General features: G+C 43.8%; 1 protein-coding gene across 1 annotated transcript in view; it reads right to left on the bottom strand.

Annotated features, from left to right (window-relative positions):
- Positions 1–11,890: 11,890 nt before the first annotated feature.
- Positions 11,891–15,964, bottom strand: part of HK2 (hexokinase 2) — a 63,462-nt gene continuing 59,388 nt past the window's right edge. Inside the window, exon 18 of the mRNA XM_030310961.1 lies at positions 11,891–14,199. Coding sequence (XP_030166821.1) covers positions 14,055–14,199 — 145 coding nt within the window. The 3' untranslated portion in view covers positions 11,891–14,054. The remainder of the gene's footprint in view (positions 14,200–15,964) is intronic.

Genomic DNA, 15,964 nt, shown 5'->3' with positions numbered 1-15,964 from the left:
ATGCTCACTGTCTGGGTCTATTACTTCATTAGGATTGCCAAATGGTGAATTTTAAGTTCTATAATTCTTTGTTCATTAGCTGGAATACTTCTGTAGAGAGAGATGTCCCCTCATCTACTATTTGGTTATTCCAAGGTATCGTTTGCATAGGAAAGGCAGTATAAATGCTTGACTTTTTTCCTGTATTAACCAGTTTTCAAAATAATGAGTTGGCTCCTTACCATTCTCCACCAGAGACCAATGAAGTGACCAAATTTACTGTCACCATAAACTTTTGGATGTAAACATTTTTGAGGCTGTTTCAGTCCATTGCAGTTTTATCTTTATTGGTGCTCACATTATCCCACCTTTAGCACGTGGCTTAGTCCTTTTGACAGGCCCTGAATTATCTTTGCTATTCCTTGCTTTCTGGTATTTTAAGATGCTCTGGAATCGTGTGGTGAATTTCCTGCCCCAGATCTGGGACCAGCAAACCTGGAACATGGTATTTCAAGACCACGATCTGTTGCTCCTGAGTTGATTTAAAATAGACCTCTTGATTTTGCTCTTCAAAACCAACCCCTGTCCCGGGGGTTGTGGGTGACAACTCCATTCTTTGAGTTACTCAAGCCAAAAACCTTGGAGTCAGCTTTGATCTTCTCTTCTTCTCTTCCCTTCACACCCCCTATCCATTCTGTTAACAAGTTTATTGACTTTATCTTCAGAACATATCCAGCTTGGGGCACCTGGGTGGCTCAGTTGGTTAAGCGTCCGACTTCGGCTCAGGTCATGATCTCACAGTTCATGAGTTTGAGCCCCGCATTGGGCTCTGTGCTGACAGCCTGGAGCCTACTTCAGATTCTGTGTCTCCCTCTCTCTCTGGCCCTTTCTCTCTCTCTCTCTCTCTCTCTCAAAAATAAATAAACAGTAAAAATATTTTTTTTTAATTTTTTTTTCAATGTTTATTTATTTTTGGGACAGAGAGAGACAGAGCATGAACGGGGGAGGGGCAGAGAGAGAGGGAGACACAGAATCGGAAGCAGGCTCCAGGCTCCGAGCCATCAGCCCGGAGCCTGACGCGGGGCTCGAACTCACGGACAGCGAGATCGTGACCTGGCTGAAGTCGGACGCTTAACCGACTGCGCCACCCAGGCGCCCCAACAGTAAAAATATTTTTTTAAAAAAAGAATATATCCGGCTTGACAGCTGTCACCACTGGTGCTGCTGCCTGCCTGGTCCATCATATCTCACCTGGTTTACTGCAGTAGACTTATAGCTGGTTTTTCCATGTCTGCCTATTCTCCGCATGGCAGCTAATGTGCTCTTTTTGAAAACATAACTCTTGGGGCGCCTGGGTGGCTCAGTCAAGCGTCTGACTTTGGCTCAGGTCATGATCTCATGGTTCGTGAGTTCAAACCCCGCGTTGGGCTCTGTGCTGACAGCTCAGAGCCTGGAGCCTGCTTTGGATTCTGTCTCCCTCTCTCTCTGCCCCTCCCCTGCTCACACTCTGTCTCTGTCTCTCTCTCTCAAAAATAAAGATTAAAAATTAAAAAAAAAAAAAAACAACATAACTCAGATTTTGGCATTGCTTTGCTCAAAACCATTCCAATGACTTCTTGTTTCACTTGGAACAAACTCCACGAGGCTTATAATGGTTTCAAGGCCTCACTTGACCTGGCTTCCAGTTACCATCTTACCGTGTCCCCTGCCACTCGCCTGTCCATGCACTCTGCCAGCCACACTGGCCCCTCCGATGCTCCTCAACAGCTCTTGCCATTACCTCTGTGTGGGAAGCTCTTTCCCCACACATGCACGTGGCTCCCCCTTTATTTAAAAGGCTTTCTTCTCTCCTCTGTATAGAATAGTCACACTGCCCCACACCATCATTCTCTATCCACTAACCCTGCTGTATTTTTCTTCATAGCACCAACCACATGTGACATAATATATGTTAGGTGCTCACTCTCTTGCTACAAGGATGTAAGGCAGGAGTTTATGTATTTTGCCCATGGCTGTATCCTCAGTATCAAAAACAATGGTCCTAATAATTGTTCAGTCAATATTTTTGAATGAGTGAATTAAGGCAGGAGAGAGGAGGGAACATCTGGGGATAAGGTTGGGCATCTGGGGTAATTTGCTGATTGAGAAGTGGAAGGAATGAAGGGTTAGACCAGAGAATGAAACTGCAGATCTGAGGATGTTGGGGAAACTGCAGATCTGAGGGAAGGCCTCCAGGGTGGGGTCCACTTTCCCACTGCCCCTAAGCAGGGAAGATGCTGGAGCTAATGGACAGAAGATTTGACTCTCGCCTCTATCGGGTGTCTCTGCCCACTGACAGTGAACTTGTGCAGGGAGGGGCCTGGAGACCTCTGCTTTAGCCTTTGGTGGCTGTGGTGTCGTTCCTGATCTCACTCTACTTGGTGAGGTGTTGCTAACGGGAAAGAACACAGAGCTCTCCACTGTCCCAGACTCTCTGATTAAAATGTCCCTTCGTGGTCTTCTACGAAAGTATCCCTCATCCAAACTACAGACAAGTCAGGATTCAGCACTGAACCATAAGAAAAAAAAAATTATTCCAGAGAGCTGGAAGAAACAATGCTACAAAGACAACAGAAACAGTGTGAGCCAGAGAAAAAATAAACACTCCTGCATTTCCATAAACACCAGAGAGCAAGAGAGCCCAGAAGTGTCCGTGTTGGCTAGATGTCAAACAAAGCTGGCGAGGCCCTTGGAAGCGTCCCAGTGAGAGGCCCAGTGCCGTGCAGATGCGAATTTCTCTCAGCGCACTTCTCCATAGCCAGCCTGCTCTCAACTCCCACCACAGCATTCAGGTGGGAAATTTAAAGTATTGATTTACAATAAACCTAACTGAATATGAATTTACTACATTGTTGATTTACAGTAAATAACTGACTTTTCTTTTAGACTGTCCAAGGTAGACCACTTGCCTTGGGAAGTCTATCTCTTTAAGACAATCAGCTCTCTCTAGTCATGGACTCGTGCTGTAAAGGCCAGCTGTGCAGGATGAGAACCTGCAAGACAGGGACCCAGAAGTACTGGGGTAACGGTGGAGCGAGGTGGGGATGGACAGGGCTCTGAATGCCTGTTCTCCTCAGACCTCACCACCCTCATCCCTACCTACCAGTCCATCTTCTGGAGTGTTCAAGCCTTCTTACCGATTTCTCCATCCTCCTCCTTTTTCTTTCCTCTCCTCCTTTGAAATATTGTCTATATGGACACAAAGGAAACATGCATGATTTTAAAATAATCTGCTTGGGAGCACCTGGGTGGCTCAGTCCATTGAGTGTCTGACCCTTGATTTTTGCTCAGATCATGATCTCATGGTTTGCGAGTTTGAGCCCCATGTTGGGCTCTGTGCTGACTGTGCAGAACTTGCTTGGGATCCTCTCTCCCCCTCTCTCTCTGCCCCTTCCCCCATGCTTGCTTGCCCCCTCTCTCTCAAAATAAACAAACTTAAAAACAAAATAAAAAAAATAATCTGCTGGTTTGGGAGGGAATCTAAATACTCATCCAGTGTCTAAGGCTGGAGCAACCTTCAGTCTTCAAGGTGAGTAGCAGACCCAGAGAGGAGTCTGGGGACCAGGACAACCAGGACACAGACTCTCTGGTGGTCCCTTGGGGGCGGGGAAATGTTCCCCTTCATGACCACACGAGGGCGCCTCTGAGGCAGAGCTGCTGACAGCGCAAGGATGGGTATTTGCTAAATGGCACATGGGTGCTGCCTCCAGGGGTGCCATCCCCTCAGCAGGCTCTGGGCCAGCCTCTGGTGCCAAGTGAGGTGGATACTTCTGCAGGTGCCCTGGCAGGATGGCGGGCACTAAGGCTTCTCCAACAGGTCACCTGGGCTTGGAAAGCAGGGGTGCTCTATGTGTTCAAAACTGAAGCCCCTTTCTCAGGTGTTTCTGGACTGTGTCATCTCCAGGGACTCCCTCTCCATCCTGGCAGGGGGGAAGGGCACCCCAATAATACCCAATATCAGACTTATCATCCTCTCGGTGAGGGAAGGCTCAGAACTAATTTCAGTGCTGTGACATTTCTTGCATCCAAGTGTTGTGAAGCAAAGTCATATGCTCTTCATGTATAATGTATATAAACTGAATAATACCCATGCGCACAAACTGCCCCTCCCCCCCCCCACACACACACATTCACTCTATGGAGCATGAGAAAATGGACTTAGGGCAGCATCTGGGGCTTGTAGATGTGTAGAAATTTTCCCAGGAAGGGTGGCTTGGTTTTGCTGATAGAAGGAGGAGCTGACCCCTGGGGCAATTCTGGAATCCCAAGGTGAGGACATTCCTGCCTGGCCTGACTGAGTTAAATAGAAAAATAGAAGCTCAGAGGCCTACTAGAACACCCTCCTCAGTCCCCAGGGTCAGCAGACGGCTGCGGATCATTCTGACATTTCCCACTGCTTATTAAGAAGGAATACATTTAATAAAACAGAGAGCACACATTTGTCCCTCAGCAGGCCTGAAGTCCTAGCACTGCCAAGGGTGCTGATAGCTATTTATTTCAGCATTCTGAATGGCATCTTTCGTGCCTCCTTTTCCTGAAAACGGGCTTGCAGCCTGGAAAACAAAGAACATGATGAAGAAAGAAACACGTTTATCACTAAGTGAAAGAAGGGAAAAGGCCACATCATCTCCTGATATTGCAGTGAGGAAGGCCTCATCCCTCGCCTGCGGGTGGGATCATGCTCTCCCTCGAGGGCCAGGTTCGTGAGGTTTCCAGCCATGCTGGCATCTGAGCCTGGACCATGGTGCCAGGATTTTCAGGTAACCACGCCAGCAGCAGATGGAGCTTACAAACAACACAGCATAAATGTTCAAGCTGGGTGGGAGCTTAAATCCTTTCATTTTACAGACCAAGATGGCAGGCCAGGAAGGATACATGAGCCACCCACATGATGTACAGGGGCAAATGTCACCCTTTGTCCCTATCAGTGCCCTTACCTGAGGGTGGGGGGGAAGTGTGTGAAATCTTTGACATCGATTTCAAGAACATTTGGAAACACAGGCAAACAAAAACAACTGCTGTCCAAGAGGAAGAAAATAAAGCTGTACTTCCACCAAGCTCAAAAATGACTTCTGTTAATGCTGTAGAATATATCCATGTTTATGTCTCCCTCTCACTAATTCTGGCCCAGCACCAGAGAATGAAAACTTCTTAGACACATCTAGAAAGCTTGTGGCATTGCCCATATAGTACCCCACAAAGGATGATTTAATAATTCTAAAGACTCAGTATTAAACTGACCATTTCTCAGACCATCATCCCAAAAAATCAGAAACAAGGAACAAAGTGATAGTTTAAAAAAATATATTACTGGAAACTAAAGAAAAGAATATTAAATTTTAAAAGTTGGAAAAAAAAAACCCATTTGCCAAATTACTAATTACTTAGAAATTCCAATGCAGTAGGGGTGCCTGGGTTGGGTGCTCAGATGGTTAAGCATCCAACTGGCTCATGTCATGATCTCACGGTTCATGAGTTCGAGCCCCACTCAGGCTCTGTGCTCCCCCACTCATACTCTGTTTTTCCCTCTCTCTCAAAAATAAATAAACATTTTAAAAAATTAAAAAAAGAAATTTCAATGCAGTATGTAGACAGAGGGAAACTTAACTTCAAAGACAAACTACACAACTCACTTAAAAAGCTGGAACAGGAGCAGCAAAGCAAGCTCAAGAAACAAGGAAGAAATACAAAAGGGCAATCATTAATGAAGGGGAGAAAGAAAAAAAAAAATTAACAGAACTCATAACCTGATTCTTTTTTTTCATAAGCTAATTCTTTGAAAAGATTAATGAAATAACATTCTGGCAAGACTGGTCAAGAAAAGGGATGAGAGGGGCGCCTGGGTGGCGCAGTCGGTTAAGCGTCCGACTTCAGCCAGGTCACGATCTCGCGGTCCGTGAGTTCGAGCCCCGCGTCGGGCTCTGGGCTGATGGCTCAGAGCCTGGAGCCTGTTTCCGATTCTGTGTCTCCCTCTCTCTCTGCCCCTCCCCCGTTCATGCTCTGTCTCTCTCTGTCCCAAAAATAAATAAACGTTGAAAAAAAAAATTAAAAAAAAAAAAAAAAAGGGATGAGAAAGAGAAATTATCCACTGAAATAAACAAATATACAAGGAAGGGAAGGCATAAGTCCAGACACAACAAAGATAAAGAATAATGCAATGACCTCTTTGAAGTAGGCTTGCTAACATGTCATATGTACATCTAATCAAGAGTTGAGATTACATCACCAATTTACAGGAATGCAGAGGACAGGAAAACATGACAGACCAGAGAGGCAATCATGGGAAACTAGACAAAGGACATGATTTTTTCAGATGAGAGGAAAACAGAGAGCAGAGGGAGCAGCCTGTTATGGAGAGATTAGAAGACAGGTCAATCAAGTGCAATACATAGACTTTGCTTTGATTCTGATTTAATTTTTTTAATGTTTCTTTTTGTTTTTGAGAGAGAGAGACAGAGACAGAGACAGAGACAGAGCACAAGCAGGGGAGGAGCAGAGAGAGAGGGAGACACAAAATCTGAAGCAAGCTCCAGGCTTTGAGCTGTCAGCACAGAGCCCCAATGCAGGGCTGAACTCACGAACCATGAGATCACAACCTGAGCCCTGAGATCACAACTTGAGCTGAAGTCAGACGATAAACCAACTGAGCCACCCAGGTGCCCCCTGATTTAAATTTTTTTAAATGACATTTATGAAACAACTGGAAGTTTAAACACTGGCAATTTCTTGATGTTGAGAAATTATTTATTAATTTCTGAGAGGAGGTGATGGCATCATGGATTGGTTGAAAAAAGAGTCATTGTCTTTTGAAGATTTATACGGGAGCATCTGCAGTTTTCATGATACAGTGTCAGATGTTGGCCTCCCATTAATATGAGGGGCTGAGTGGGGGGTTATAGGCGAAAAAAGGTTGGCCAGGAGTTGATAAATATTGAAGCACAAAGGATCCAGTAATCCTTCTACTTTTGAATATGTTTGAAAGTTTCAAAAATAGGGGTGCCTGTCTGGCTCAGTCTGTGGAGCTTGCAATTCTTGATCTCAGGGTTGTGAGTTCAAGCCCCATGTTGAGTGTAGAAATTGCTTAAAAATAAAATCTTTAAAAATATTTTTTAAAAGTCTTTAAAGCATTATGGACATGTGTTCTCTAAACAGTGTAACAATCTAGACGTTATTGATAAGTTTCTTGGGAAATATGAACGTCAAGATATAGAATACTTGACTAGACCTATAAGTAATGTGCTCCACTCAACTTTCCAGAGACAGATAATCTTTATCCCATCACAGATTGTTCCAGTAAATGAAAAGAGAGAAGACCGCCCAGCTTTTTTTGCGAAATTAATGTAACCTCGAGTCAAAACCAGATCAGGATGATACAAAGGGTAAAAAATGACAGACCTCTTTCACTTATGAATGAGAATGCAAAAAATAAGATACCAACTGCACTGATCCAACAATGATGGAAAAAGATATACTTTATCCCAGCAGTAAAAGATTTGCCAGCAAATGCATTGATGTTATTCATCACAGTAAAGACCAAAGGAGAAAAACCATGCATCTTTTTCAATAGATACAGAAAAAGCATTTAGTGTATACAACATCTATTTAAGATTTCATAATTAAAAATCTTACAAACTAGGAATAGAAAAAGTAAGTTCCTTAAATCGATACCCAACACCTACATCAAACATTTTTCCTTTTTTTATTACATGTTTTAATGTTTATTTATTTTTGAGAGAGAGAGAGAGAGAGAGACAGCACAAGCAGGTGAGGGACAGAGGGAGAGGAAGACACAGAATCCAAAGCAGGCTCCAGGCTCTGAGCTGTCAGCACAGAGCCCAAGTGGGGCTCGAACCCATGAATAGTGAGATCATGACCTGAGCCAAAGTCTGACACTCAACCGACTGAGCCACCCAGGCACCCCAAACATTTTTCTTAATGGAGAAAATTTAGGCATGTTCCTTTGAAGACTAGGAATGAGACAAATATATACTATTACTGCTACTGTTTAACAAACAGTGCTGGAGATCCTAACTAATGTGGTAAGAAGAGAAAAAAAGAGGTAGAGCAATTTGAAAGGAAAGATAAAATTTCAATTATTTATAAAATATATGGTCATCTACATAGAAAAACCAAAAGAATAAAGAACCTATTATAATTAATAAAACTGAGCAAGGTTATCGGAAACAAGATCAACCTACACAGATTTCTAATGCTTATCTACACCAGTGGTTCTCAATGAGGAGCGATTGTGCCTCTCAGGTAGGGTTGACAAATTTACCAAGTAAAATTTAAAAGGACACTCAGTTAAATTTGAATTTCAGATAAGCAATAAATAATTACGTAGTAAGACATGCCTGTGCAATATTGGGAATAAAATACTGGATGTCAGTTATTTCTGTGACAGCCCCATCCCCAGAGGACATTTGGCAATGTCTGAGGACATTTTGGCACAACTGGGGAAGGGGTGCTACTGGCACCTGATGAGTGAAAGGCAGGAATGCTGCTAGCATCCTACAACGCACAGGACAGTCTTCACAACGAAGGATCATCCAGCCCCAAATGTCATAGTGCTGAGGCTGAGACACTCTGCGATAACCAGCCAGAGAATATAATGAAAATCAAGGACCATGTCCAGCAAGTATAAACTGTCTGGGGATTAATTTCACAAAGAATTCACAAAACTACTACAGAGAAAACTTTGAAACTCTTAGAAAAGGCAGAAAAGATTCGATGAATACGCAGAGACATTCTATGCTCCTGTGAACGTGCAAAAAGGTCAGTTCCACTCTGAAAATCGCTAAATTCATTGTAACCCTAATCAAACTTTGAGCCAATTTTTCTTCAGAGATTTGATAAGCTTATTCTAAAATTTACGTGGAGGAATAAAGGACCATGACTAGCACAGTCGAGTCTGAAAAAGAAAAGAGGGAGAGACTGGTTTGCTAGATATTAAGACACGCTAGAAAGTCATGGTAGTAAAAAGTGTTACTGGCTCCAGAACAAACAAAAGAGATCGACGGGGCAGAAAGGAGCACTCAGAGACAGACCCTTGCAAACTTCACGCACTTCAGAAAAGCTGCCACAAATCAGTGGGGAAGGGCAGACGAACACTAATGGCATGAAAAACCAAATCCAAACAAAACTGGAACCTACCTGATACCACAGGGAAGATGGATGACCACAGGGTTTTTTTTTACATTAACCCTTTTAAGTAAAAAGTAAAACTATACATAGAATTAACAGAAGACAATGTTAGTGGGCTAAGGGTGAGAAAGGTCAGAAGTACCAGCCATACAGCAAAACGGATGGGTGGATTTGCTTACACCAAAAGAGAGAGACTCCTATCACCAAAGGATGCTGTGAACAAACATAGCATACTGGGAGAAGATATATGTAACACCTAAAGCAACAACAGAGTAATATATACATTAAACAAGGGACTCTGGTAAATCAGCAAGGAAAAAAAAAAACCCTGGATAAAAAATCAGCAGAGAATGAACAGGCAGTTGACTGAGAAAGACCATAGGATGCCAAGAAAGATATAAAGAGATGCTCACCCCTATCGTAGAGAAATGTAAATTAAAACAACCTTACAATCTCACTTTACATTCAGCACATTAATAAAAATTAGGAAGCTGGATAATGCCAAGGGTTGCGGGAGATTCGCTGTTGGGGGATTGGAGGCTGAGGCAGCCTTTCAGGAGAGGAGCCTGGCAATATGGGATCAGATTAAGCAAATGCACCACCTGTGATCCCGCTAGCCTGCTCCTGCGGATGTGCCCAAAGAGATCATCCAAAGATGATTACGGGGACATGTGTAAAGATGATCCCCGCAGTGATGATTGTGCTGCCAGAGCGGGGTCGAGCCACACACCCAGCACTGGGAGCCTGGGTGGGAAAACGGTGCATGCGCACATGGGAGGTGGTGCAGTAACTATAAGTAATGGATTAGCTGTATGCACAGCAGCATCTATGGGTCTTTAAAAGCGTGATGCCTAGTGGAAAGCAAAAAAAGACTTACAGCCAACATTTTTAAATTAAAAAGCACGCTCACAAAGCAATAGATGCTACATAAAGACACACAAGTAAGGTGCACATCAACACAATAACACGATCGCTGGTCATGAGTGGAGAATGGGAAAGAGAAATGAGGATAAAGGGGACTAAGTAGATTTTTTAAAAAGCTAAGTCCTTGCAAAGCCTAGAAAATAAATGCGCTGAACTGAGGAGGAGTATGAGTAATTTAGCCTTCTGCACCTGGGGCCTACAGAAAACAAAGCAGCAAAGAAAGAAAGAAAAAAAAGGTGCAACGGGCTTGACAGAAGCTGGAAAAGCTATTTCCCAGCTTCAAGCAACTTGGGTGCAGACTGTCCATTGTTTGAAGGAAATGGTTTTCCCGGGCGGCTGCGAGGGACCCCCTGGAGGAGAGGCGGGAGCTGGGCAGAGAAGCAGCGTGAGCACAGGGGTGGGGACTGCTGAGGTCTCCAAGTGGAGGTGCCCAAATCCCAGAGGGGTGGAGGGCCAGCTGAGGGGGTGCTACAGCTGTTACCACAGAGGTGGAGGCCTCATTTGTGTCCACTGTCCAGCGAGGTAGAGGGGACATTCAGGGTAACACATTAATCCTGTTGTAGATAATAATTTCCTAACAAAAACAGGATCATAATATATTGTTGTGTAACACACTTACATCACGAAACGGCATGTTGTCAACATTTTCTATGATATTAAATACCCTTCTACAACACTGTCATGGTTTTATGGGGTCCATGCAAGTTACCTATTGCTCAGATCCAGGCCCCACCCTCCACTGGTCACAGTCTCCCTTTCCAGCTGGCTCCTTGCCAGGTTCAGCCAATGGAGACACTGCAAAAAAGTAGAAGATGGGAGGGAGAAGCCAGGGTATTTCTAACTGACTTCCTCCCTAGTCTGTGGTTCCAGCTCCTGTACCGCCGCCCCCCCCCCCCCCCCCCCCCCCCCAGCTTTTGGACTTGGTCCAGCCAGTGGGATGGAAATGGATCTTTTGGACATTGCTAATCTCTGGGTTGCTTCTCTATACTCTGGCTCCTCAGCTCTTTCATCACCTGTATAACCAACTGGAATAGATTGTCTTCCTGACCAGACCCTCACACAGGGTGGGCAGACCCATTGTATGGAGTGAACGTTTTTTTATTATAAATCATATAGTAGCCAATACCCTCGAAGTGAAATCTTGGTCTCTAACTATCCATTTCCTCTGCACAAATTTCTAGAAAATTACACAAAACATGCTTTTGTTGTATATTGCCTGTTTCCCCCTAAATGGTTGTACCAGTTAGCACTTGCAACAAGAGTGTATGGGATGCTTCCATAATTTCACTGTCAATCAGGGAGGGCCATGTCAGTGGGTGTCAGCGGGGTCTTGTGAGGAATGGATTGCCCAGGTCTGTATTTTGTTTATTGGAGAGAGAGGAAAGGTAAGGAGAGAATAGATGCGCGTGTTTTTTAGATGTTCACGTAAGTAAGGGCTTTATATCCTGAATGTGAATCACATGCCTACAGAGACCAGCCACAGGCCCCTGAAGGCTCTGCTAATATCTCGGCCAAACTCCCTAAACAGTATTCTGCTGCACCAGTCATGGTTCTTCACCGATGCTTGAAAGTTATAGGCTCAAAAACGGCCTAGGAAAGGTCATCTATCTTCCAGTTCCATTGGAACGGAGTTTCTGAGAAGAGAAATATCTGGGGTCAAGACCAAGTCTTGGCCACATGCCTGTCAAGCAAGCACATACAGTCAAAATCAAGATACTCATTAATTACTCACACCAGTTAGAACATCCTCATATGCCCAACAGATGAGTACATTCTTCAAAATTCTCAGGAATCACACACTGAATATTTTGAAAAATGTTAAAATTTATTAATAGTTAACATCACATAGTTAATTCAACTAGTTCCTTATTATACATGACAACATCTTTACTAGACTGAGTGCTCAATAATTTGAGATTCAACACATCCCGGTCAAAGATTGAGATTCACCATATTTACATCAGGCAAAGCAGCATCAGCAAGGAACTGTCACCTAACTGTGGGGACACAAACATTCAAAATGCATATTCCAGCATTCCTTTTTGGAAACCAACAACACATGTGTAATAGCCACACACACAGCTCTACCTTTAAAAAAGGTGCAATTTCATACACAGTGCCTAATTTTCAAGTTTAAAAGTTAAAAATCATCTCTACTTCTTGGGCATTCTTTAGTGATACACAAACTTAAACATTGTTCTCAGTACAAGTGTGAGAGATGTGCAAAAACTGGGTGATACTGAGTCGTGTCTTTCCTTCCTTGTTTTGATCCTTGATTCCTACTCAATAGTGTTATGGGGCCATTCTCTCTTTACCATGTAGTTGCAGTGTGTGTGGGTGCATATTTTAGGGAAGAAATGGGCTTTTGGACTCAGAATTAACTGCACTCCTGAAAAGTAAGAGTATACAAGATTTTATGCCACCCCACTCTCCCCAACCGCACCAACAGTTTGAAATAAATATTGTGTATAAAAACAGCTCAGCCTAGAGAAGCCCTTGGACGATGCCTCTCATAAAACATTTATGAAACAAACCGATTTTGCTAGGAGGGCACAAATCCACCAAAAGTGTTGTCCCTGAGGTTTTCTTTGTTTGATTGTTTCATTGTTCAGTTTTGGTTTGCTATTAACAGATACTTTTTTTTAAATGTTTTTGGTGGCTTCCTTTATCTTCTTGGAGAGCTTAAAAAATACTACTGACTGCCCTAAGAATGACAATTCCTAAGCAGTGAGTCTGTCTGAAATGATTCCTGTTTCCTTTGGTTAAGAGCCTGGGTAATATTGCCCCAGGAAGGTCTAGACAGAGCAGCCAGTCACTATGGTTTTTTTTAGTCCATAGACCCAGCTTCCCTCACTGTTCCCTGCCTTCCACGTTTCTGAGTCTGCAGGTTAAAAAGGAGCCGGGAAGGAGCTACTTGGCCATTCACTCACCTTGAAGAGGCTTCCCTTCTCTTCCCGTAGGCGAATGAGGTATTTCTAGTAACCTGTCAGTATCTTCACCTTCCATCCTGAAATTACGCTCATCTACTACAGAGGCCAAGTCTGAAGACACCCTGTGTATTTATACACATAACAAATTGACATATAAATACATTACATACAGCCCATCGTTACATACAGTGTCAAGATAAAGGAGCAGATGTACTTCATGAAGTAAATAAATTTCAAACATAAATTAAAATGAAAGTAGGGTTGTTTCCACTTCTGCAGGAAAAATTTTAAAAACAGACCAAAAAAGTCTCCCCATCCCCCCAAAGGTCCATTGCTCATGGATGACTCAGGAACCCACAAGGAGATAAGACAAGCCCACTTGCAGGATGTGTCAACTCATGGCTTTGATTTTGCTTGCTCAGATTCGGGATGCTTTAATTCCAGGAAGAGCATCGCTGGAACCCATCAGGCTTGAAAAGTGAGGTTAAAGAGGGGCCGTCACATGGCTATCCATGGATTTCCCTCCATCGCTGCCTCTTCTCCCACCCTGCCACTTCTGCCTGTGGAGGATCAGGCTCAAGTTATTGGAGATCCCCACAGATCTCAGAGCAGAAACGACATCCACCTCTATACTGGGGAATGCTCTTTACCTAGAAATGTCACGTTCAGGGTCCATGGTGAAGCAACCGTATCTTTTCATTAGTGTCCCCATTCTGTGAGATTATACAGGGACATGGAATTTGGCCAGGGGGATTACTAAAGGTTAAAATTTGCCTTCTTAAGTTTTCAGAGAACCAATAGGAAGAGTTGTGACAAGTATGAACAAGTCCTTACTTCAAAACCTATTTATCTCAGGAGGGCTAAGTCTTGGGCGCTGAACTCTGCAGTGAGTACACACAGAGACAACACCCAGTCCGACGGGTCTTCCTCTGCCAAAGAAAACCCAAGGGGTCTGTCTCTGACACAGGGGATGACATCTTATAATTTAAAGGAGGGAAGTGAGGGAACTCCAGGAAGTCCCTTCCAATTTCAGGGACTCTATCGCTGTCCAGCCTCACGGATGCGGCAGGCCACAGCAGTGATGAGAGCCGCCCCCTTCCCGCTGCCATCCTCTGACTCCAGGAAGGACACATCACATTTCGGAGCCAGGTCTTTCACCGTCTCATGCATGACTTTGGCAAAGCTGTAAACGTGGGGAGGAAGACACAGGAAAAAAAACTTCCTTAGTCATGATTGATTTGTGTCCTCAGAGATGAGACCCTAAGAAGTTATGCTGGAAACCCAAGAATTATTAAGATGAGCAAGAGGACGACAGCTACCATGTATTAAACACTCTGTATTGTGTATCTGAAAACCAAGGCTTGTGAAGGCTGGCAACATGCCCAAATTCTATCTCATAGCAGGCAACTGGGGAGCAGAGATCCTTGTAAGACAATCATCAGAGATTCTGGAAGCTGTGTTCTTGAAAGTAATCAGGGGCGCCTGGGGGCTCAGTCGGTTAAGCATCCGACTTCGGCTCAGGTCATGATTTCGTGGTTCGTGAGCTCAAGCCCCGCATCGGGCTCTGTGCTGACAGCTCAGAGCCTGGAGCCTGCTTCGGATTCTGTGTATGTGTCTCTCTCTCTGCCCTTCCCCCGCTCACATACTGTCTCTCTCCCTCCTTCAAAAAATAAACATTAAAAAGATTTTATATGCTAATTTGGATGTAAATTTTTACAAATAAAAAATAAAATTAAAAAAATTAAAAAAACAATAAATAAAAATAAATTTAAATTAAAAAAAAAGTAATCAGTGGAAGAGAAGTTCAACAGTCATAGGTATCACAAGTATACCCTGCAGAAGGGCATATCTTGTCCCTAAATTCTGGAAGATAAAGCCCCATGCACTTGATACTTCATTTTCCAGGGGTATGGACTCACATCAGATCCACATCTAATCCAAAATGACACTAAAGATAAAAGGAGCAGGTTCATGGGTGGCTGTAGGCCCATTACGGTGATCACAGAGCCTTTCAATATGGGACTAGAGAAAGAGATAGTCACCATGTACCCCAACATAGCAGGGTCAGGAAGGCCTCCTCATCTATGAAGCAAGCCTCAGTGCCAGTGGCTTGGCTTCTGTCCCCCTCCCAACTCTCCTCTGGGACCAAGATTCCTACTCTTCAGTGACATTGACCATCAAGACAAGGGACTTGCGACTTCTCAAGTTTCCCTCTTTTAACTATCTGTGTAAACTCTGGGCAAATCCCTCAACTCCTCAAGAAACAGTCATGCTGCGAGCAGGCAACATTTCAATAGAGGCATCTCTCTTTCCTCACTCTGCCTCACCTACTGCCCAGACCAGGGTAACAGCTCTGTTCTTTTAACTTTGAGCTAAAAAGCTTGTAGGGGGGAGGGGCGGGGGGAAGGGATTGGGGTACTTCCTAAATTAAAAATGATTCATTCAAAACAAATGCAAATGAGTGAAGAAGGGAGAGGAACAATGGCTGATGAGAGAAGAAGAGAGATGGAGAAACAGGAAAAAGCGTAGAAAGAAAGGAAAATTCAGTGCTTCCACATTGGGGGAGTTTGAAGGACATGCTTTATAAAAAGGGCCAGACGGGGGGGCTGGGTAGCTCAGTCAGTTGAACTATCCAGACTCTTGATTTCAGCTCAGGTCGTGATCCCAGGGTCCTGAGATTGAGCCCTGCCAAGAGCTCTACACTGAGTGCGGAGCCTGTTTTGAGATTCTCTCTCTCTCCCTCTGCCCTCCCCCATGCTATGCTTGTGCATGCTCTCTCTCTCTCTCTCTCTCTCTCTCTCTCTCTAAAAAAAAAAAAAAAAAAATTCAAGGGCAAGACAGTAGATCCACTTTCAGCTTTGTGGTAACTACTCTGCCATTGTAGAGTGAAAGCAGCCAGAGACAACATATACATGAGTGGGCATGGCTCATGTTTACAAAAACAGTCA

This window comes from Lynx canadensis, chromosome A3 (assembly GCF_007474595.2).
Source record: "Lynx canadensis isolate LIC74 chromosome A3, mLynCan4.pri.v2, whole genome shotgun sequence".
Classification (NCBI taxonomy): Eukaryota; Metazoa; Chordata; class Mammalia; order Carnivora; family Felidae; genus Lynx; species Lynx canadensis.
Note: the sequence above shows the minus strand (reverse complement) of the source record. Positions and strands in the feature narration are given on the sequence as shown.